Below are 24,389 nucleotides of genomic sequence, written 5' to 3' on the forward strand. Positions count from 1 at the left end.
ATACACAGATACACAAAAACTGCAGTATGCCCCAAAGTTCACTAAAAAGGTTGACCCCTCTAAACTGTGACATCCCCCGTAACCTCGAATGTGTTGCGTCCACATAGGATACACATCTGACTTTCATCTGGCCCAAGGGTGCACCGGTTTCTGTGCTTCAAACACTAATAATGCTTGATTCCTCTCTATTTTTTAAAAAATAAAAATACAAATAGAAGTTTTAACATTTTCTTCCTCCACACCTGAATTATCCTGCGCATCCCCTGAGGTATTTTGTCAGAGAAGTAAAATTATTCTCATGTCCCAAGCATAAATTGTATTTCTGGTTGATCTTCTTATAAGAGGTAAATGACAAGTCAAACACAACAAGTGCTTTCTCTAAAAGATGGTCACTGCATAGTGGAAAACATACCCCTTTGTCCTGTATGATGGGAATTAGACTGAGAGTCAGGGGACTCTGGTTCCAGTGTCATTGATGGCACCATCTTCACTGTGACCCATGGCAAGCCCTTCCACCTCGGTCTTCTTTTCTATGAGGTGAGTGTGTTGGGCTGCAGTTAAGGTCTTTCCTAGCACCTAGGTTCCAAGAGAGGTAAGTTATACTGTCAGGAGCTTGTTGCAGGTATTAATTCTAAGAGCAAAAAGCAGTTACCCTTCAACTCTTCTCACCTCATATAGCTCAATCATCTGAAACATCTTCTGGGTGGTAAGACAAGGTACGGGTTTTGTATTCTACTTAGCTTTTAAAAGATTTTTCTAATTTTCTATAATAAACATGTATTGCTTTTGTAACAGAAAATAGTAAAAAGTAAACAAATATGTACAAAATAATCCCCAAAAAGAGATATAAAAAGATCCAGACATAGGAGGAAAGGAATAAGAATGTTGCATCTGTGATAACTCCATGCTGCCCAGTTGGCTTCAAAGCATCTCTTTACAGTTGTTAGTTGCCATAAAAAATTTAGGCAGGTGGGCCAGTCTTCTCACAGTTCAGTAGACTGAAAACATGATTTCTGAAATGCATTTATTTTAACAATTCCAATAACAATAGAACAACTCAGTTGTTTCTTGGAGCTTGGTAAAAAGGTATTTATATTAAAGCAATTTGGTAGCCTTGTAGATAACCATTGACTCATCAGCTATTATTTTAAACTCATAAATAATCTTTGACCCACATATTGTCAGATGAGGAGGAGGAAGAAAATGTATAAAGGACTTTAACTCCTGCAGCAAAAGTTTGAAAAGAAAAGTGTTATGACAAAGATGCTCAGAGGGACAGAAGTCAGTTCTGAATGTGCCAGTCAGATCTCCTGAATCCAAAATCAAGCCCTGGGGTCTGACAGTGGGATAGGATGTTAGAAATCCAGACAGCTGTGGATAATTGGTGAGGTAGTGGCAGGGTGCTTGGGGTTTGGCCAGCTGAGTGTACACGAGGATAAATGGATAGGGAGGAATATGTGTGGTGGGATGGAGTCTTTCTTTCAGCCAGCTGTGTCCCTTGCCTCACGTGTCCTTTGCCTCACATATGGCGTGACCAAATCCCCCAGAGAGCTTGCCTCCTCCTCCCTTTCTCCCACACCACTCTCCCTCCCATCTATCCACCTTTCGTCCATGATCTGGGAGGAGAAATCACGTCTTCCTTTTACCCACTTAGCCTTCACTGAGCATCCATCTGTTAGTTACCACAACTAACAAAATGGGGCTGATGATTAGCATTTTAGGAAATGATTGTCCGCAGATGCCGTGTCCAACACCACTGACTACAAATTCCATGAATGTGACTGGTCTACAGAAGCATAATCCAACAGAACTTTCTGCAATGATGGAACTATCTATTCTGTGTGTTCAGTGTGGTAGCCACTAGCCACATGTGGCTGTTGAGCAGGTGAAATGTGGCTAGTGTGACTAGGGAACTGAACTTTTAATTTTATTTAATCTTAATTAAAATTTAAATAGTCATATCTGGAAATTGCTATCATAATGAACAGCGCCAGTCTAAGGTGTTTCTAACTCCAAAATGTGTGGAACAATTTTCCAGAGCAGTTTGTAAAACTCCATGATATTAGATTCTAGAATGACTATACAACTAACAGCTCATAATTTCAAATTTTAAATGATATTCAGAACATACTTGGTTGCTTCTGGTGTCAGTGGCTTGAAATGCAATCATCTTTAAGTGTTGCTTATACAGAAACACTTGATCCACTCCTTTGCTATAAAGTGCCCTGTGAGGTGCGTCTTCATACACTAATTACTGACTCCGAATGAAGCACCTGTTTTCTCACTTATTTAATTCTTGATAATGACCTCTCCCTGAGTAACTTTTTTTTCTCAGAGCATGACCCTGGGAAAAAAAAAATCATATGAAATTTCATGGGCACCTCCAACTAAATAATTTTTAAAATAAGATCTAGAAAGTGCATACATTAGTGCAATTTTAAAACATTTACTCACTTGAATTTTTGAACGAAAACAAAACTTTGCACTTGTACTTTACAACTCTTTCTTTCTTTCTTCCTTTCTCTCTTTCTCTCTTTCTTTCTTTCTTTTTTGGTGAGGAAGTTTGGCCCTGAGCTAACATCTGCTGCCAATATTCCTCTTTTTTTTTTTCTCCCCAAAGCCCCAGGACATAGTTGTAAGTCCTTCTAGTTCTTCTATGTGGGATGCTGCCACAGCATGGCTTGATAAGCAGTGTGTAGGTCAATGCCCAGGATCCAAACCTGTGAACCCCAGGCCACTGCCAAAGTAGAGCATGGGAACTTAAACACTCAGCCATGGGGCTGGCCCGCTTTTTTGTGTGTGTGTGAGGAAGATTGGCCCTGAGCTAACATCTGTTGCCAATCTTCCTCTTTTTGCTTGTGGAAGATTGTCCCTGAGCTAACATCTGTTGCCAATCTTCCTCTTTTTGCTTGAGGAAGATTGTCCCTGAGCTAACATCTGTGCCAGTCTTCCTCTGTTTTGTATGTGGGTTGTCACCACAGCATGGCTTGATGAGCAGTGTGTAGGTTCACACCCGGGAATCCAAACCTGTGAACCCCAGACTGCCAAAGCAGAGTGCGTGAACTTAACCACTACTCCACTTGGCCGGCCCCTACATCTGTTAAATAGTTTCACATGATCATCTACTTTTATCCTGTGATGTGGGCAGATTTGTCATAGATTACATCTCTACTTAGAGATGAGGAAATTGGCACTCAGTGAGGGTAAGTGGCTCGCTCAAGTTCACAAGCTAATGAACAACAATGCCAGAATTGAGCCCTCTGTCTTAGTGTAGTGTCCTTTTGACTCTGGGGAAAGAGAAGTAACAATTCACTTTTACACACTGTCAGAGTTTCAAACCAAATTCAGTTAGAATCTATACCAAGACTGCACAGGCACAGAGTGACAAAGATGGTGGTCGGGTGGCAGCTGTGGAGGTGGGGGCCACAGGTAACTTGCAGGTGATAGTGGTGGTCTCACCACAAGGTATTTCCCTGCTTTTATGAAGCTTGGTGAAACAGATGTGGTCCAACAGACATGTATGTGAGTTACGTCTCACGCTTGAGGTGATTTGTCCCATGTAAAGTTCATACTCCAGCATTGCCTTCTGGGATGTAGGGCCATCCCTGCATTGCAGTTGTCTCCCCCACGTATGAATACATGATTTAAACATAATACTTCCTTCCAGATAATGAAAGCACTGGTTTTCTTTTATAGTGGGGAGAATGTCAAGCTCCTCTGTTGTAGGAGGTAATAATGCCTGCTTGGAAGGGGTGACATAAGGACTCTTGGAGTTCACGTTGAACAAAGTGGGTAGAGAAATGCTAGTGAAGAGTAATCCATTAATAAATGTGAGCTCCCGCCCCTCACCTTCCACTTTAGATTGATGTTATGGGTACCAAATTTGCATGTTCATTCTGAAATTCTCATTAATAAAAGCCTTTAACACTAAAAAAAAATCTTGGCTGCAATGGGATCCTCATTTTTCTTTCATTCATTCGTGGGCACCATCCTCAAGGCAGAGATTCTTACTAACACGAATGAGATCAAAGTACTTGAGATAAGCATTTATACCTTCCTGGAGATCTCAAAACCATAAAAAAAATCTCAATTCAGGCCTGTCTGATAAATGCTAACATGATATGCCAAATAATATTTTCTTGACAAATGAGGCAAATTACTGGAACACATCAGCTAATAAGAGATTAAAAAAAAAAGATCCATGCTTTCTGCAGAGCTCCACATGCTCATTACTTTTAGCATTCATGCCTGACTGTGTGAATAGGTGTGGTTTTTTCATTCACGTTATAATCTTTGGCATGAATATCTGAGGGGACATGTGCTGGCTATAATTTCAGGACAGTTCGAAACAATCTCGCTTTCATCTCAGGAAAGGTTAATTCCACACAAATGTCACTGTAGGAAGAAGGAGGGAGGTGACATATACCAGGAAGAAAAAGCCACAGTCTTCTAATCAGAGCAATATGTCAAATAAAAATGGACATATGTTGTGTCAAATGGAATTTGTCCTCCACGCTGGCCTATTCTTCCAGATCTGAGGCTGGCCATCTCAGTAACGAGGGATGTTCAAAAACGTGGGTTCAGTCTCACAGGCTATGTGATAGCATGAGAAACACCAACTGCAAAAGCTGCCTGCTGGAGCCAGAAAGCCAGGCAGTGATCAGTGCGGAGCCCCCAGACCGAGTGAGCCTGATCTAAATCGCCTTTGACGAGGGCAGAGAAACTGTAATTAAATGACTGGGAAGCAGAACGAAGAGAACGGATTTCGATTTTAGCAAATCATTTGAGAAATAATTCTTTACAAGGCTATCAAACAGAACCGGCATTATCCGAAATGAAACCGAAGAGCAGGAACACTTCAAAGCCTACAGAAAGGCAGGTTGCTGGCTTGCTAAGTGGCCGACAGGGAAGTTCGTATCTTAGGAGAACTATTATCCGACAACCTTCAGATATGTACAAAAAAATCAACAAGTTGGAGTGGGCCGTCGTATTTCAAGAAAATCTTGATAAGTCTGGAAAAATGGGCGCCTAGAATTTGGTGTTAGATATTCTACTGGACACAGTGCAAGGCCGCTGAGTACAGACGAGCAGAAAAACATTGAAGTCATGATTAAATGGCTCCGATTGGAATCTAGTAAGTGAATTAGGAGACAGTGTGGGCTGGCAGCATCCTGCTTTGCAGCCCCAAAGACAGAGAGAGCACAAGGCAGCTTCCTGAGGGAGTCACTTCTGGAGCTTCACAGTTCAAAAAGGTAATGGGCAGCCTTTTAAAGGGCCTGCTCAAATGCCATTTAGAATATTGTGCACAGCAGCACTTACCCACTAAATATAGGCCATTCGAGTGTTTGGGGGAAGTGTGGAGGAGGATGGCAGCCCTGGCAGGAGGAAAGGGCCAGCTCAGGGCAGTCTTTGAGAGCTGAACACGTTAAGATGTGAAAAGAGGTGACTTAATCAAGGTTTATGAGTATCTGATGGGCTCACACAAAGAAGCTAGGGCAAGACCTCTTCAAGCCGTGAGGATAAAAGATGCTACAGACTGTTAATTAAGGCTAAGGGGGGAGAGGGATTCAGTAGGCAAGACCTTTTCTTTGCAGGGCCATCGATAAGTGGGGTAAATGAAGTCGAAGTAGAATTAAGAAGGCAGAGAAGGCACGGGGCCTGCCTTGTTAAAGCCCTGTGACAGAGACTTCTCAGAAAACTGCCTCAGCCTCCCTTCTCCTCTCCATTCACGGTTCCCATTTTCCAACTTCTCAGCACCCTTGTGGAAGCTCCTTCTGCCCCCAGGGTCCCCAGGGAGGACTAAGATACACAGGGTGGAAGGACACCATTGAAGGACTTAGCCGAGGGATGGCAAGGTTCAGGATGGCTGTGTGTATGTGTGCACACGGGACACAAGTGCTCTTAAGGGGAAGATTGGAAGAAGTACAGATTAGCAACACACTTATTGCATGACTTTAAACGCTGGTTGGTTCAAAAAGGAACAAATGATAAAAATGGGTTCCATTCATTTTCCAAAATGGTAAATCAATCAATTGATCACTTTATTTGTCCTTCTTTCTTTCACATGCATACACGTGCGCACGCACGCACGCACACATGCACAGAGTCACCAGTGGTGAATTTGTTCTCTTCATCTCCATGGTTTGTACTGGCACTCCGAGGGGAAAACAAAGAATAAAATATAGACAGAATCCAAGCCAGCCTGGGCCCCAACCCTCAGCTGTACTGCTGTCCTGTGACAGCTGTCCGCTTGTACATCACAGTAGCTGACTGCTCGGCCATCACCACATGTCCCCAAATGGCTCCAAGCGAGCCCCTCCACAGGCAGCCAGAGCCACTGATCGTGAGGCCCCGACTGCTACAGCATCTGCCCCCGTGGCTGCCACCATTCCCGCTGGCACTGCCAGTGCCTACTCTGTCCAGGCCCTTGATGGGGTAAAGATGATAGATTGGGGGAAGCGGAGAGAAAGGATCTGGAGGATTTCATTGAACCTGGAGAGGAACTTGATCTTGAGGTCATGTTTGTCTTTCAGAAGACAGAGCAGTTGATCAGCGGTCAGCCCTCCCAGCGTGGAGGAAGGTGCCCCCAGATGCGGCCATGGAAAAATGCCCGGATTCAAACAAGAAATGTTGCTGGTGCTGCCAAGGTCAGGGAAACAACCAGCATTCATATTGTGGCCAAAATAAGCTAAACCATTCACCCGGCCTGCTTGGAAAGAGCCTCGCCAGTCCATCTGACAACAGACAGGGCAGGCAATGCTGGGCCAAGAATTAGCACTGGGACCTGGCAGCATTTCGTGGCACTTGAAAAGAATGTGGCCATAGCTGCATGTGCACGCTAACACACGTAAGGGAGTGACTGATGAGGCAGGGCAGTGCCCTCAGTGCCTCACCTAAAAATGACCGGTGACCCCTTCAATCGTCAGCCATCATCTTCCTGCCCACCAGCTTCTTTCTTACAGAAGTCAATTGGCATATCCTAATACACAGTGGCGTCCTGTTTTGTCATCCCAAATATTCACTCTTAGCATATCGAATTAACTTTTAAAATTATTACTGTCATCAGTTACCAGCTGCACCCCGACTAGTAGTCCCAAGGTCACGCAGTCTGTCTGTTTCAACATTACCTTCTTCTCAGGGAGAAACAAACCAGCGAGGGCTGTGGAATTTGGTCAAACATGCAAACATTTTCAGAGAAGACTGAAGCGTATGGTTCCCCATCAAGTAAAATTTTTCTTTAACAAACAACTGATTCCCCTTTAACTCAAATATTTTGGGTAAGGTTGAAAGCAACAATAAAATCCTATGCACAAACTAAGGAATACATGAATTAATTTTCTAATTATTGGTATTTTTCTTTATTTTAAATAAATATTGGAGTCAAGACTACAAAGATTTGAGGAGGGAAAGCCTGATTAAGGAATTTGATATTTTACTAAAATATAGGTTATAATTGCAAGCATTAGGAAGATATCTTCATACATAAAAGGTTTCAGAAATTAAGCACTTTTTATGGAAACAGAGAAAAATCCATGCATGATAAAAATGCTTAGCAAGCCAGTAATAAAAAGAAACTTTCTTATCTTGATAAACAGTATCTACAAAAATATGCATGGCAAATGTCACCCACTTAATATTGAACACATTCCCTTTTGATTAAGAATAAGCCAAGGGTGCCATCCCTTCCTACTTCTAGCCTACCTTTTAGTGCAAACCTTAGTCAGTGTAGTAAGACAAGAAAAAGAAATTAGTTACAAAGATTGGAAAAGAAGAAACAAAACCATCATTATTTCCAGATGATAGAATTTTTCTGCATGAGAAATCTAAAAGAATCTACAGGTTGATTATTTGAATGAATGAGGGAGTTCAGCAAATTGCAGAATACAAAACCATACAACAAGTTAGTGCATTTTTATACACTATACAGCATAAATCAATAAGATTCACAAGAGCAATAAAGACATAAAGCACTTTGGATCATATCAAACAATAATTATGCAAGCCATTTATGGAAAAAACTATAAACGTTTATTGAAAGATATTAAAGAGACATAAATAAATCAAAACCTATACTAGGCTAAGATATTGGACTTAATGTCAAAGATGTCAGCTCTCATCTAATTGATCTAAGGTTTAATGCATTTCCTGTCGAATCCAGTGGGGCTCTTCACAGAGCTTCACAAGTTTACTATAAAACTATTGGCAGAGCAAAGGGACAAAAATGTTACAGATTAAGAAGAAGAAGACAAACAGATTACATTACAATTGAGAATAGCCTGTTAATGGACACCATAAAGCAAGTGAAAAGAGAAGCCTCAAATGGGAGAAGACATATTAAGAATACATAACCAACACAAGTTTGTATCCAGAATATCTAAACCATTCCTGTGAATGAGTAAGAAGAAGACAACCCAAAAGAAAAATAGGCAAATGTCATAACCAGGCATTTCCCAGAAGCCGTCACAAACTGCCCAGGAACAAAGGAAAAGGCACTAAGCTGCACTGTTAATCGGGAAGGGAGAATGAAAACCACAGGAAGACATCTTTTCACCCCACCAGGCTGGCCCAGTTCTAACGTCTGCCTGCGCCGAGGACCACCAGGGCTGCGGAGACACGCTCAAGTCCATGAGGTACAGCGGCAGATAAAGCTACTTTAGGGAACATCCTGGCATCACCTCGTACACCCGAGAGAAATTCTTGCACATGAGGTGTGTGCACAAGCCCCATAACATTGTTTGTAATGACATCAGACTGGGAACACTTTAGACATCGTCCAACAGGAAAATAGAGGGATGAACTGTGACACAGTTACATAAGAGAATATTATACAGCAGGGAAACAAATGACCCACAGCCACATACATCGTCACAATGGGCCTCACAGACATAGTGCTAAACAGAGTGCTGGCTTTCTCTAGTCGGTCACAGAAGTGATTCAAAAGTAGGCAAAACAAATTAATATATGATTTAGGAAATCATATATATGTGGCACAACCTTAAAACAAGGGTGGCCTGGCACCTATTTTTGTGTAAAGTTTTGGTGGGACACAGCCATGTCCATTTGTTTACGATGGTCTATGGCTGCTTCACAACAACAGCGGCAAAGTTGAGTACTTGTGACAGAAGTCCTCTGGCCTGCAAAGCTGAAAATACTTACTGTCTGGCCTTTTATAGAGAAAGTTTGCTGATCCTTGCTTTACAGGAAAGAAAGGAAATACTTAACCCAAACTTCAGCACAGTCGTTACCTCCAAGGAGCCAGAGGCGGGCGTGATGAGAGAGGAGTGTCTAACATCCTGAAGTAAGGAGTTATTTCTTAACATAGGCAGTAGGCACATAGATTTCCAGGACTATTATCCCTTAAAGTGTACAGACATGTTTTAAATACTTTTTTTGCCTGTATGCTTTGTGTTGTATCCTACAATTGAAAAAAATTTTTAAGAGGAAAGAGAGATTACTTCTGATCCTGGCAGTCACCTCCAAGGGTAACGAGGATCCTGGAATCCTATGACTCATGTCCTACATCTCTATCTGGTACTGGCTGTGTCATCATCTTGTTTCATGGATAGAGGGAAATTCTCCTACTCTTTCTCAGCAGCAGGCTGCATCCAGAAGTAGCTTTCTAATCTAAAATTCTAGCCTTCCTAGAGGTACAGGATAAAAGAGTGTTTTAGAATTTGAAAAGTCTGAGATCTAGACCACCCAGTCTAACCAACCTGCCAGTGTAGAATTCCCTTAACAATATTTGGACAAATGGCCGCCCCCTCTGCCGGAGCACGTGCCATGAGGAAGAAGGCTGGAGTCATAAACAGCCTGTCCATGGTTCTGGTAGTCCCACCTGGACCACGTGCTTCCACAATCTGCTCCCAAATCTACCTCTTAAATTTCTGACCACTGCTCTCTTTCAGCAGCCTGTGTCGAAAGGGACTTGAGTATCGCCTCATCCAGGCCCGTCTGTGGTGTGGAGGCCGTGCATGGGTGTATCTGGGATTCGGGCCTGTGCGCGGCCATGGGGGCCAGGTGCGGACTCATCAGGAGTCCATGTACTTCTCCATTCTATGGCCGATGCTAGCGGTCAGATACTCTTTGTTATATTAGGACAACATCTCTGCCACTCTAGCATCTCCCAGGGATTCCTGTTTTGCTTTCTGGCGCATCACAAGACATGATGTATGTTTGCATGTCCCTTAGTACAGTGCAGTGTCCAGCTTACCTGTAGAGATCTGTGATCAGCTCGTCCTCGTACCGAGCACACAGGTTGTTGAGGAGTTGCTCGTGCTGGCCAAACAAGCGGATGTAGTTGGAGGCAGGAAAAGGCTCCTTAGAAAGGCATGTGATGGTTTCCACCATTTTATACTTGTTAATGTGTATGCGGAAGTAAGTCCCATTTTTCGCATTACCTGTTACTATTTCTAAACCCTGGCAGGGGGTGGATCAGAAAAACAACATTAGAAACATTTCCGGACTTTGGGAACTTTATCATAGCAATTTCTTTTTCAAATAAAACAGGTTATATACTATCGCGGTTGCAACTAACAGTTATAGATATTGACTAAACTCAACAGAAGATAACCATGTCAGAAACCACATACTTGTATTTAATGACTAAATGTTCCACAGGACACTTTACACTGTGATTGCATTGCTCCGCGTTTCTAAATTCGTTGCTAGGTTACGAGCAATTCTCTATTACTTGATGCCTCACACGGCACTGGGTCTATTCTCTTCTGTGAGGTGTTTTAAGATTTAATTTTCTTAGTTTTTTTGCACCACCATTTTCAGAAAAACCTCCTGGTGAAAAGTGATCAGAAAGTATTTCAGCTTTTAAAGTTTACTTAAACAAAAGGAACAAGTAAAAGGTGAATCTCTGACAGCGGGGCCTGGGGAGGTTCAGCTGTTTTGTAAGGTCTGTTCTATGCAAGAAGGTTCAAGTTTATGGGAAATACACATATACGTTCTGCAGGCTGCTTGTTAATTTGTAAATTGTCAGAGGTATGGAGTCATGGCTTTATGTCCCCTATGAACTGGCCGAAACTGCCATGTATACCCAGATGACAAGGAAAGATCCGCTCTATTCCATCACATGACTTCTTCTATTTCAGCCCCTAATGGCTACTGACTTACCCAATGGACACGCATTCCCCACCGGCCCAGGCAACCCAACCGAGACTCCTCAGTGGCCAAACACAGGCTTTGTGGGTGGTGGCTGAACCTGCGCTTTGCCCCTGGACTCTGAACTTAGCACACAGTAATGCTCAATAACTCCCTCCTGAGTGCATATAGACTTAAGCTTTGGCTCTGAACTTGAACGTGGCATTTAGAAATACAAGGCAAGTTGGCCAGCACTGATCCCAAACATTGACTTAGTCTTGGGTGTCTCCAGGGACTTTGTCTAAACAAGGACACACGGTTTAACTGGATTTTTAAATCAATTGAAGCAACTGGTAGGTGTTTGGGTGTCACATGGCGAAGCCCTGAGGAGAGTCAGCCAACTGTAAAGGCACGGGTGAGATGCACAGGAGGGATGCCCGCAAATCCTGGGCCAACCCCAAGCGTGTGTGAGAAACTGAGGATTTGGGGGTTGGGGAGAGAACAAAGACAGCTCAGGAAAGGGGGTGGCAGATGGCACCTCAAGGAGGTGCAGGTGGCCCATCACTCATCAAGGTGGATGGAGACAGAGAGGAAATCCACCACCACAGCGAAGTGTTATAAAAAACCACTCGTTAAGGCTCTATCTAAGAAAACAATGGTACATCCACACAGTGAGGCGCAACGCATCCAATAAAAACTATTGGTAAACTAGACTTCATAACAGGGAAATATATTCACAGTACATTTTATTATGCTACAGAAGCAATTTAATCAACATTTTAACAAAATGTCATTGTCTGTGGTTGGGAGACTGGGTCATTTTTGTTGTTTCTCTTTTGGTTCATTTGACTATCTATAGTTTCTAATTTTTTTAATACAATGACTATCACTTCTAAAATGATAAAAAGTTATTTTTAGGGGCCAGCCCCACAGCAGTTAAGTTTGTTAGTAGTTAAGTTTGGCGTGCTCTGCTTCGGCAGCCCAGGTTCAGATCCCAGGCGTGGACCTGTACAACTTGTCAGCCATGCTGTGGTGGCGACCCATATATAAAGTGGAAGAAGGTTGGTACAGATGTTAGCTCAGGGCTAATCTTCCTCAGCAAGAAAAAAGAAAATGTAGTTATTTTTAAATACTCAGGCTGTGCTGTGGCAAGGAATTAGACTTTTGATGAGAAACTTGAGAGGGAGAGACATGAAACAGAAAGCAGGAGGAGGAAGGGAGAAAGAAGGGAGGAAGGTTGGGGTGGGGAGCCCCTGGCTGCAGGCTGGTCATCCCCTCACCCTTTGCTCTTGCCACAAGTCCTAGATCTCTGTCCTGGATCACCCCATGGATTTTTCATTCAGGTCTATTTCTTTAAGTTTTGACTTCTCAGACTGAGCGATGAACATATCTGGGCTGGGGCACATGACATAGAATAATCCTTGCCATCAACTTTACTTGGTGGCCCGTCACCATAAATGCTATTTCTGCATTAAATATGCACAGATCTATGAGAGTGAAGAATGTGCCCTTCACGTGCATTTCTATGATTAAACACAAGACTTTAAAGACCATTCGAGTTTGGCACCAGCAGCTTTAGACTTAGCCCCGACCCCCTCCACCCCAGGGGTGGGGGGTCCCTTTGCAGCAGGGATGGCTAGGTGGAAAAATTGAGTGTCGAGGGAGAGGCCGCTCCCTCGCCTTGGTGGCAGCTGAGCGTCTGAAAGAGGGGACACTGTCAACAGCTCTGGCATAGTACCAGCTGCCAGGTTTCCCCAGGGCTCACTGGAGAGCAGAGTCAGCAATCCCACAAGGTCTTGGTCTCATCCTCCTCCTCTTAAAAATCTGAGCGGTGAAGACAGGAAACCAGGCATCAAAGGGCCGCAGCGTGAGATCTGCCCACGTGGGTGACAAAATTTTGATTTTGCAGTTTCACTAAATTAAAGCAGAGTTTCACCTTCTCCTCACAAGAACTCTGGGTTTACAAGGCTGATTTGGCCAAGGTTGAGCTTCCCAAGACGAGGGCAGTCTCGACAAGCTCGGCGTCCGGCAGGCTGCTGGCCAGGTATCTGAGCGGTCTGTGCCTCCAATGGCAGCCTGTTCCCCGAGGGCGGCATTGTCAGCATTGTTTTCAGTGATTTGTTGTCATGATTCTGTTTGTTTGTTTTAATTTATTTTCAAATTTAAATATGGAATTACAATCTTCGGGTTGCCTCTGTATGTTTTAGCACCATGCGGGCTTAACAAGTGCACCAAACAGCCACACTGCAGAGAAAGAAACGACGGAGTTGTGCCATGACAGCTAATCTTAACTATGGAAGCAACTGCGTCCATTTTAACTAGATTTGGCACTGTCTTAGCATAACCGGGGGGCCATTCTGGGAATGTGGAATGCATCGAAATATATCGCATTGACATTAAAGATAATTCACCTATCGACAGGTTTCTCAGACACAAGTTACTCTTGGAGGTCGGCCAGACTCACCTAAATTTCTTAGGTCATACCTGTTCACAGGTGCTTGCAGATCAGGAAAACCCAGTGAGGCCCAGGCCCCCGTCTGCCTGTTCCGACAGAAAGTCACTCCACTCAATGAGGACTTGCCCGGCTTCCAGCCCTGCCCCCGGATGAGGGGTTCCAGGGAAATGATGATCGTTTGACACACTTTCCTATTCTGTGGGATGTGTCTAGTTTCTTCTTTTATTTTAACTATATAAGTAAATTGTCAGGAAATTGGGATCTTGAATTTAAGATTTTGAGGGAGTAACTGGTTCTGCTGTGGTTTTTTTCCTTCCTTTTTTCCTGAATACAATTATCCTTTGAGTTCCTTTACGATTTTGACAATGGTTGGAAAATGGCTCTGGAATTCATGCCAAATGGAAGACACAGGATTAATCAGACTTGATGTGCAGGAAATCACATTCCCGATCCTCATGATGAACGCACAATTTTAAATTTAATGGTATCCAAGGCAGAATTTGTTGTGACAAATTTCTTTATTCCATGGTGTTTAAGCCAACAAAGCATGTGGACTGGAATCTGTAAATCAGTTTATTATGTAGACGACTTGGGGTCCCCTTTCTTCCTTTTGTCAGGTTACCTCTCAGAGAGCTCATGAATTACTGAAGTGCCTTCTTACTTAAATATTCCAATTAGTGACTGCTATAAAAGTCTGATAAGATTCATCTGTACTACATTTATTGTGAGAATATTAATTTAGTTTCTCTAGCGAAATATTGTTCAACGGGCTCCATTCTCAATCAATTGGCTATATTTAGGTGACTGTCTGACCATTTTGGCAACAATTTTACTTGATCAAATTAATTCCAACCCCAAAGATTGCCATGGAACCATCCTACATTTTTTTTTCTCGGAGAATAAAATGGAAAAAAATCTGTTTAGATCTTCTGTACTAATTAAAAAGGAGGCCCACCTGGCAAAATGGTTAATTAAAGTCAGGGGTCCTGTTCAAATACTGTCATAGCACCAGACAAAGAATCTATTTAAGTTGCATTCTTATTAAAACTCTCATTATCTAAAAACCCCTTTTGGCTCCTCCTCTGACTTCATTCAGAGAGAGCCAGTGGTTCATAAATAAATAACACTGCATGTGGGAAATCACACATTATCCTTGAAGAATCTGGTTCTGTCTGGAGCCAAGTCCAGTATTTTCAAGCTCTTGTACATATTCAGCTCCAGTTACTTATCTACAGTGACCAAAATGCTCAGCCTCTGAACACATCATCAGGGCTTCATCCTGCTTAGTTTAATGCCCCACCCCATGGGTGGCAGATTGTACTTTCCACAGATGGTCACAACGATACCCCCATCTTGCAGACTCTTCCTCAATGGGACCTTGACATTCTTCCCATCGACAGAAGAACTCTCTGCCCCTCTCCTTGAATCCTGGTGGGCTGTGACTGCTCTAACAGAGGATGTGGGGGAAAGGACACTGTGTGACTTTTGAGGCTGGGTCATAAAAGGAAATGCAGCTTCCAACTTGCTAATGAGGACACTTGCCCTGGAGCCCTGAGGTGTGAGGTAAGAAGTCTGACTACCCCGAGGCTGCCATGCTGTGAGGAAGCCCAGGCCACACAGACAGCCCCCGGGTGAGGCTCTGGTCAGCACTCCCTGTGGTCGAGTCATCCCAGCCCAGGTGCGTAAGGAGCCTTCAGAGGACCCAACCAGGGAGTCACCCCTGACATTCTAGTCTTCCCAGCTGAGGCTCCAGACATTGTGGAGCAGAAACAAGCTGTTCCCACTGTGCCCTGTCCAAATTCCTGACCCACAGAATCTGTGAGCAAAATTAAACAGCTGCTTCATGTTGCTCATTTCTGTTACGTAGCACTAGAACTGGAATGCCATTTGCTATGATCCTTTCTCTATTTGTAAGCAAATTTTGCATCAGACCATCTAAAAGAACCTAAAAGAATCTGGGAGAGGCGAAGGGGAGTAAGTTTTAGACACCTAGCATCTGTCCCTTCCCTGGAAAAGCCAGATTTCATGATTTGTCGGGAACTCTGATTAACAACAACATCCACACTGATTGCTCAGCTGTTTTGTTGCTTAAAGGCAGGGTTATTAACAATCCCAGAAACACAGAGAAGTTGAATAACTTGTCCAAAGTCCATGCGAAGTAAGTGGAAGAGCTGGGATTGAGATTTCCAGAAGGGAGAAGGGTGAGAGGCCAACAGCCTATGCCATTTTGAGTCTGCTCTCTTTAAGGAATTTTCCAATAGCTTCTACTTACACCTCATTGGCTAGAATCTGCCACATGGCCAACCTTATTCTCAAGGGAATCTGGGAAATGTGTTTATTTTAAGTTGGTCAGATCATTAACCCTCAAAAATATTCAAAGATAATAGATAAGAAAATGGGAATGAAAGTAGGCAACTTCCAATGTCTGCCTCACTGACAAAAAAGCAAACAAGACACACCAGAAAGGAAACAGTTGACGATAAACACTAGTTTGGGACCATCTGTCAGAGAATCTTATCTGAGGAGCACACCAACTGACCACCAAGCCGCGTCCTCTCTAGTTACCTTGAACCCAGGGGACACCACACCTCACAGCTTCTGCTTCTCCTGGGTCATCTTCCCTGTGTAATTCAGGGAGGGCAGGAGAACAATGGGGTCTGGATGGATATCCCAGACCCTAAGCAATTTACCTGCTACATTGCCACAAAAGTGGTTATTTTAGTTATCTACTGATGCATCACAGGTTACCTCAAAACTTAGCGGCTTAATGTCCTTCAGTAGGTGAAGGGGTAAATAAGCTGCGGTGCATCCAGACAACCGAATGTGATTCAGCGCTAAAAAGAAATGAGCTATCGAGCCATGAAAAGACATGGAGGAAACAAAAGCATATTACCAAGTGAAAGGCGCCAATATGAAAAGGCTACATACTGCATGATTCCAACTCTATGACATTCTGGAAAAGGCGAAACTATGGAGACGGTAAAAAGATCAGTGGCTGCCAGTGGTTGGGGGAAGAGAGGGAGAGGTGAAGAGGCAGAACACAGAGGATTCTTTGGGGAGTGAAACTACTCTGTATGGTACTAAAATGGTGGATACATGTCATTATACATTTGTCCAAACCTACAGAACGTCCACCACCAAGAGTGAACCCTAATATAAACCGGATTTGGGGCGATGATGCATCAATGTAAGCTCACCAATCGTAACAAATGTACCGCTCTGCTGGGGGATGTTGACAGTGGGAGAGGCTATACATGAATAGGGGCAAGGGATTTATGGGAAATCTGTGAACCTAAAACTGCTCTAAAAAATAAAGTCTATTAAAAAACTCTCAGTGGCTTAAAACAATAATAAACTTTTATTATCTTTGTTTTGGGAGTCAGAAATTGGGAGTGGCTTAGCTGGGGGATTCTGGCTCAAAGTGTCCCATAAGTTTGTAGTCAAGATGTCAGCTAAGGCTGCATCATCTGAAAGCTTGACTGGGGCTAGAGGATCCACTTCCAAGGTGGCTCCCTAACACAACTGGCAAGTTCTAATGGCTGGTGCAGGAATCCTCAATTCCTTACCACATGGACCTCTCCAACGGGCCGCCTGGGAGACCTTACAACATGGCAGCCAAGTGATCCAGGAGGGTGCAAGTTGGAAGCTGTAATGTCTTTCATGACCTAGCCTTAGAAGTCACACACTGTCATTTCCACAATATCCTACTGGCTGCACAGGTTAGCTGTATTCATTGTGGGAGGGGACCATACAAGGGCACGAATACCAAGTGGCAAGAATCACTGGGGGCCATTTTGGGGACTGGCTACCACAGTGGCTTTCTGATGCATGAACCAATACATTACGCTAAAGACTCTTAATAAAGAATTTCACCCCCTTGTAAACAAAGTGTTATATTTTATATAATAAACAAAGTGTTATATTCACTAAAGTGAAATTCAAGAATAGTACTTACAAAATCAGGCTGGGCCTTTTGTACCTCCAAGGGAGTGGGAATGGCGGGCTTGGCAATATGCAGATAATGGTAAGACCCAGGAAGAATGCCTCCTGGAGGAAATGGCAATTTTCCACATTTAATTTAGTTGTTAATGAAGTGGGTAACAGAGCTTTATTTGTAGCACAGCACAAAGAGAGATGCCTACCATAGTGTATGCTCCTCATAACTTTCCCACTAAAGTACTGCTACTAGCAAGGAACCAGCTGGGATTGATTTCACTTAAATCAATGTGAATGTGCCATTATACCCCATAATACAGCCACTGAAGCTCCAAGAAGATGTGCCAAGCTGGTCCCGTGTATCCTGTCATTTCCCACAACTCCTGGCACTTTAACCTACACCTGCCAAAGCCAGACCAAGACGTATAGAGGCCTTAAATGTTGCAGTGGTTTTCCCGTTCCCCATCATTCCTCAATACATAACCAAAATATTGTAAAAAGTGAATGTTATCAGGAAAATCAACAAAAGTCTTGTTCAATGCTTTAGAAAACTATCATTATGAAATTCTTAATATTTCTAGCTTGTCCCAGAAGTACGAGCCTGATCTGGCTCTGGTCTCTGACACCCACGCCTGCTCTTCCTTTCCCATGGCCACCACGTTTCCTAAGGTCTTATCCAGAGCGAAGCAGAGGAAGACCTCGAAGACCATTTGCTCAGGTAGAAAAAGACCAGGACTGGAATGTAGGGCTTTTGTCTCTTTAGTCTAATATTCTGTTTACTGGATTGGGGTCCATGGACACCCTGGGGGTCCATGGATGGCTTTGGGGTTTGGTCTATCAACTTCCTGGCAGCGAAAATACAATTTTGTAAATATGTGCATTTTTCTGATAGAAGGTCCACAATATTCAAAGACTATTTTCAAAGGTATCTCTCACCTCCCCAACATAAAGAAATCCTGTGTTATTCATATGATGATCTCCTTAGGGGCCAATAAGGCTTATGTGATGAAAGTGGACTATTTCACAGTTGCAAATGGTTTAGCTTATCCATTCAGATAGCGGGCCAAGGTCTGGGATGCTTGGAAGGGTCTCCTTATCTCTGAACTTATAGTGGGAATGAAAGTTTGGTAAGATGTCAGGGCATCGCACCACTTACCAACTGTGAGTGACCCTGTCTGGGCAAGTTACTAATCATCCCCTAGTCTCAGTTTCCTTATCTGTAAAATGGGGACTACAGTTATGATGTGGTCCATAATAAAAGCTCAAAATGCAAGGGACCATAATAATGATGTCTGGTCCATAATAGATGCTTAAAAATGAAAGAGAGCTCTTGGCCCAGTGGCGCAGCAGTTAAGTTTGCACATCCGCTTCTCGGCGGCCTGGGATTTGCTGGTTCAGATCCCAGGTGCAGACATGGCACCACTTGTCAAAAGCCATGCTGTGGCAGGTGTCCCACGTATAAAGTAGAGGGAGATGGGCATGAATGTTAGCTCAGGGCCAGTTTTCCTCAACAAAAAGAGGAGGGATTGGCAGTAGTGAACTCACGGCTAATCTTCCTCAAAAAAAAAAAAAAAAGAAAGAGAGCCCTACTCTGTCTCTGTGCAAATCCTCTAGGGACAGAGGAGTCCCCTCACTAAGCCTAAGAGGAATATGGTGGGCTGCCCTGAGCACTGGTCCAGATCAAACGGCACTTCATCAGAGGCCTACTACACACCTTGGATCTTGGCTCCCTTGTACATGGGGATGAGTCGGTCCAGATCAGCCGGTGGCTCAGTCACAGGTTCGAGGGTTGGATCAAAGAGACTGAGCATAGCTGCTGCCAGCTGGAAGCCAATTTCTTTGGAATTGAAGCTGCTATGAGTCCACTCATTTGAGTAATATCTATTGGAGAATTTGGTGAGGGAGCCGGCAGCCCTGACGGCTACATCGTTGGTGTGGAAGTTGGCATCAATCACAAGTCGGCCATCATAGACCAGACACGCATCATTGAAAGCTTTAAATGTTTCGTAATCCACATTCTTCTCAAAGAAGCTGAAAAACATCTAAAAAATGAACAATCACATTATTACTCAGTTATTACTCTTCACTTTACCTTCCCAAGACTGTGAATAGTCTCTAGAGTATTTTATCATTCGGGGCACGCAAAAAAACCTGAATCTACTAAAAGTTTGTCATAATGGTGTGTGTGTGTGTGTGTGTGTGTGTGTGTGTGAAAGAGAGAGAGACTGATTGCCTTTGGTATAAAGAACAAATTAAGATCACTCAATGTCCGTTTTTTTTAATCATTCTATCTAGACATCCAGTGGAGAGAAGGATGCCAAATGATGGAATATCTAACACAGGAGTAAATTTTTTTTCCCTGTAGGGAGGTTTACATTCATAGAGGCACCACCTTCTCCTCATTCTCCTACATTTTGAGTAGCTCTATCTCAGCCTCCTTCTATTTTCCTCTTCCTGTGTCTGACACTTAGGTCTCTCTAGATTCCTTCTTGGGGTCACCTCATCCAGTCTTGAGTCTTCAGATTGCCCCATTCCTGGCCTTTTAAACCCAGAGAGCCTGTCCCTTCAGGATGCCTCTGAGAGGAGGAGAGCCCCATCAGCCTCGGTATCTATCAGGTCTGGGTTCCTGCCTTGTTGCTTCCTGCCCTGGTATGGCAGATGATCATTCAATAAATATTTATGGGGTACCTACCATAGGCCATGCCCTGTGTTATACAGAGGGGCCACAGACCCCTCTGCATGCTCCTTAGAAGCAATCTGTAAGCCCCCTCCATTCTCTGCCCAAATTTCAATGCTTTCTCATGCTCATCTGGATATCTTCTTCCACATTGATGTTGAAAGTCATTAAAGCAATCCAAGTTGGTTGTTTTTAAGTCTTCAGATGTCACTGAAGTAGCTAAGTTTAATATTTTTTATCTTCATCTAAATATAGTTTGCCACCTTGTTAAAAGCATGCTAAAAAGTGAACATATGACATGGACCCTCATCATTCTGATGGACGTCATACTCCCTGCTTCCTTTACATGCCTGCTTTACCCACTATACTTGCCCCATTATGTACAGAAATCAGCTGCTCTGGGCCAGAGGGACACCCCTTTCATATCCCTTCCCCACATGCATGAATGATGAATGATCCATGAATGATCCTGCAGTAGCCACTAGTCACGTGACTATACACATCTAAATCTAAAATAATTAAAAATAAACAAAATTAAAAATCTAGATCCCCAATTGTAGTAGCTTATTCCAAATGCTCAAAAGCTACAGGTGGCTAGCGGCTGCCACATTGAACAGTGCAGATATAGACCATTTCCATCATCACAAAAAGTTCCATTGGACAGTGCTGGACTCTGATCCATCATCTCTGTGATGTCCTTTGTTATCCCTCAAGGAACCAATAGCGCCTTTGCCCTTTTTCCTGTATAGTTGCAGGGTTTTTACATTTCATGTGAAATGGTACAATATTAACTCTAACTAGAATGTGAAAGATTACTGATGTATATTATAATCCATAGAGCAACCACCAAAAAGTAAAATAAGGTATAATTAAAAAGTCAACTGAAATAGAATACTAAAAAAACACTCTAATTTAAAAACAGCAGGCAAGGGAGAATAGAATAACAAAAAGCAGAGGAGACAAACAGTGAACAAATAATAAAATAGTAGACCTAAATCTAACCATATGAATAATTACATTAAATATTAATGATCTAAACACTGCAATTAAAATGCAGAGATGGTCAGAAAGGATTAAAAAAGCACGCAGGTAATTTTCTAAGCTGGTCCCCAAGATTCCCACTCTTCCCTTTGAATGTGGGTGTGAACTGTGAATATGATGAGATAGTCACTTCCACGATTAGGTGATGTTATATGGCACAGATGACTTTAAGATATGTTCTGTGGGCCTGACCTAATCAGGTAAGCCCTTACAAAGAGATCAGACTTATCCTGAAGGAGGAGATTTGAAGTGTGAAGAGGGTTTGACATGAGGGAGATTCTCTGTTACTGGCTTGAAGATGGAAGGGGCCATGTGGCAAGGCATGTGGCTGGCCCCTAGGAACTGAGAGTGGACCCGTCTGAGCCAGCAAGAAAAAAGGGACCTCAGTCCTCAGGAACTAAATTCTACCACAACTCCAAGCTCCAGATAAAGTGCAGCCTGGCTGACATCTTAATTTTAGCCTTGAGAGTCCCTGAGCAGAGCAGACAGCCATACCATGACTTCTGACTTACAGACTTAGGAGCTAACAAATGAACACTGTTTCAGGCTGCTAAGTTCGTGGTAATTTGTTATGCAGCAATAAAAATACACATACTATCTACTTTATGATACCTATAACAGACACATTTTAGATATAAAGACACACATAAGTAGAAAGTAAATGGATGAAAAAATATACCATGAGAACTAGTAAACATAAGGATATCAGACAAAGTGGACTTTAATATAAGGGATATTACCAGAGATAAAGAGGGACAGTTCATAATAATTGAAAGCACAATTCAAGAGGCAGATATAAAAATTATAAATGTTCATGTTCTTAATAACAGAGGCTCAAAAAGATAAAGCAAAAATTAACAGAATTAAAGGGAGAAATAGAAAATTCCACAATAATAGTAAGAGATTTTAGTATCCCTCTCTTGGCAATTGATAAAACTAGACAAAAAATGTCAGTAAAGATGCAGAAGATTCAAATGTCACTATCAATCACATTGAACTAATTGTTATTTATAGAACACCACACCCAATAACCACAAACTACATATTCTTTATATGTTCACAAAGATAGTCCATATGCTTGGACATAAACAAGTCTCAACAAATCTTAAAGGATTGAAATCATACAGAATATGTCTCTGACCACAGTGGCATTAAATTATAAATCAACAAAAATATGGTATCTAGGAACAACACACTTCTAGATAATCCAAAAAAGAAATCAAAAAGAAAGAAATCACAAAGGAGATTAGAAAATATTTTGAACTAAATAATAATGAAAATTCAGCATATTAAAATTTGTGGGATGCAGCTAAAACATAGAAGGAAACTTACAGCTTTAAATGCTTATATAAAAATGATCTAAGGTTCAAAATGAAGGGCCAGGTAAACTAAAGCAGGCACAGAGAAGGAAATAATTGTTAAGAGTAGAAATCAACAGAAGAGAAAACCAACAGACAACAGAGAAAATTAACAAACTCAAAAGCTGGTTCTTTGAAAAAAATCAATAAAATTGACAGACATCCGGCTAGACAGAGAAATTTAGATAGTTCTTTCTCTGCGTCTCTTCTCTCTCATCAGTTCAAGAAAGAGAGATTGAACAATTCACCAACAGCAAGAGTGAAAGAGGGATTATTAATACAGATCTGAGACTTTAAATAGATAATGTATGAATATATGAACAACTCAAGGCCAACTAATTTGACCAATTTAAGTGAAATGGACAAATTTCTTGAAAAATGCAACTTACCAAAATTGACATTGAAAAGAAGAAGCAGAAAATCTGAATAAGCTTATATCTAGTCAAGAAATTGAATTTATCAAAAATCTTCCTACAAAACAAACTTCAGGCCCAGATCATTTCAATGGTTAATTCTGTCAAACATTTGAGAAAGAAATAATGCCAATCTTACACAAACTTTTACAGAAAATAGAGGAAGAAGGAAAATTTCCTAAATTACTTTACAAGGCCAGCATAGCCCAAATATCAAAAAGTTACAAGGACATTACAGAAACAGAAAATTATAGACAAATATCCCTCATAAATTAGTTGTAAAATAGTTTCAAAAGTCCTTAAAACATATTAGCAAATTAAATTCAACAATACATAGAAGGATAACACATCATGACCGACCAGTGTTTATTCCAGAAATGTGAAGTTGGCTGAACATTTTGAACATCAATCAGTGTAATTTACCATTATCAATAGAATTAAGCAAAAAAGAATATGATCTTCTTAATAGATATGAAAAATTCATTTGACAAAATTCAACCGCTATTCATGGTAATTCTTCTGAACAAATGAGGAATGAAAAGTTACTTCCTCAGTCAGAGAAAAGGCACCAAAGAGAATCCCACAGCTAACCTCATATTTAATGGTGAAAGCCTGAAAGGTTTCTTTTGAGATATGGAAAAAGGCACTTTCCCCACTTTTATTCAACATTATGCTGGAGGTCCTAGCCAGCAGAATAAAGCAAGTAAATGAAATAAAAGGCCTAAATATTGGAAGAAGAGGTAAAACTGCCCCTATTTGCAGATGGTATGTTTATACATCTAGAAAGCAACTCTAGAACTAATAGGTGAATTCAGCAATGTCTTGGGTTACAATGTTTATATACAGAATCAACTGCATTTAATATACTAGCAGTGATCAATTGGAAAACAAAATTTTAAAAATTCATTTATAGTAGCTCAGATACTGCACAAAGGGAGATATACCAATAGCCAATAAGTACGTAAAAAGATGCCCAACAACATTAATCATCAGGAAACCACAAATTAAAAACACAGTGATACATCATGTCGTACCCACTAGAATGGCTAAAATTAGAAAGACTGACAATACAAAGTGCTGCCAAGAATATGGAGCGTCTGAAACTCTCATACATTATTGGTAGAGATGTGAAATGATACAGTTACTTTGGAAAGCAGTATGGCAGCTTCTTAAGAAGGTAAACATTCATCTACTATATGACCTAGCCATTCTTTTGGTATATAGCTTAGAGAAATGAAAATATATCTACACAAAAATGTGTCCAAGAATGTGCATAGCAAGTGAATGAATAAACAAAATGTGGTATATCCATACAATGGAATACTACTCAGCAATAAAAAGGAATGAACTATTGATACATGGAATAATATGGATGAATCTTAATGTTCCTATGCTGAGTGAAAGAAGCCAAATATAAAATA

General features: G+C 41.9%; 1 protein-coding gene across 6 annotated transcripts in view; it reads right to left on the reverse strand.

The window, feature by feature from the left end:
• Positions 1-24,389, reverse strand: part of CFAP61 (cilia and flagella associated protein 61) — a 294,815-nt gene that overhangs the window by 53,770 nt on the left and 216,656 nt on the right. For 4 of the 6 annotated variants that reach the window (XM_001489672.6, XM_023626019.2, XM_070247016.1 and 1 more), the window contains 3 exons: positions 19,194-19,521; positions 17,499-17,590; positions 10,211-10,416 (listed from right to left, as the gene is read on the reverse strand). In XM_001489672.6, the coding sequence (XP_001489722.2) occupies positions 10,211-10,416; positions 17,499-17,590; positions 19,194-19,521 (626 nt within the window). Of the gene's footprint in view, positions 1-10,210; positions 10,417-17,498; positions 17,591-19,193; positions 19,522-24,389 lie in introns of those variants that run through there. The other 2 variants (XM_023626021.2, XM_070247017.1) reach the window with 1 other exon arrangement.

This window comes from Equus caballus, chromosome 22 (genome assembly GCF_041296265.1).
Source record: "Equus caballus isolate H_3958 breed thoroughbred chromosome 22, TB-T2T, whole genome shotgun sequence".
Taxonomy (NCBI): Eukaryota; Metazoa; Chordata; class Mammalia; order Perissodactyla; family Equidae; genus Equus; species Equus caballus.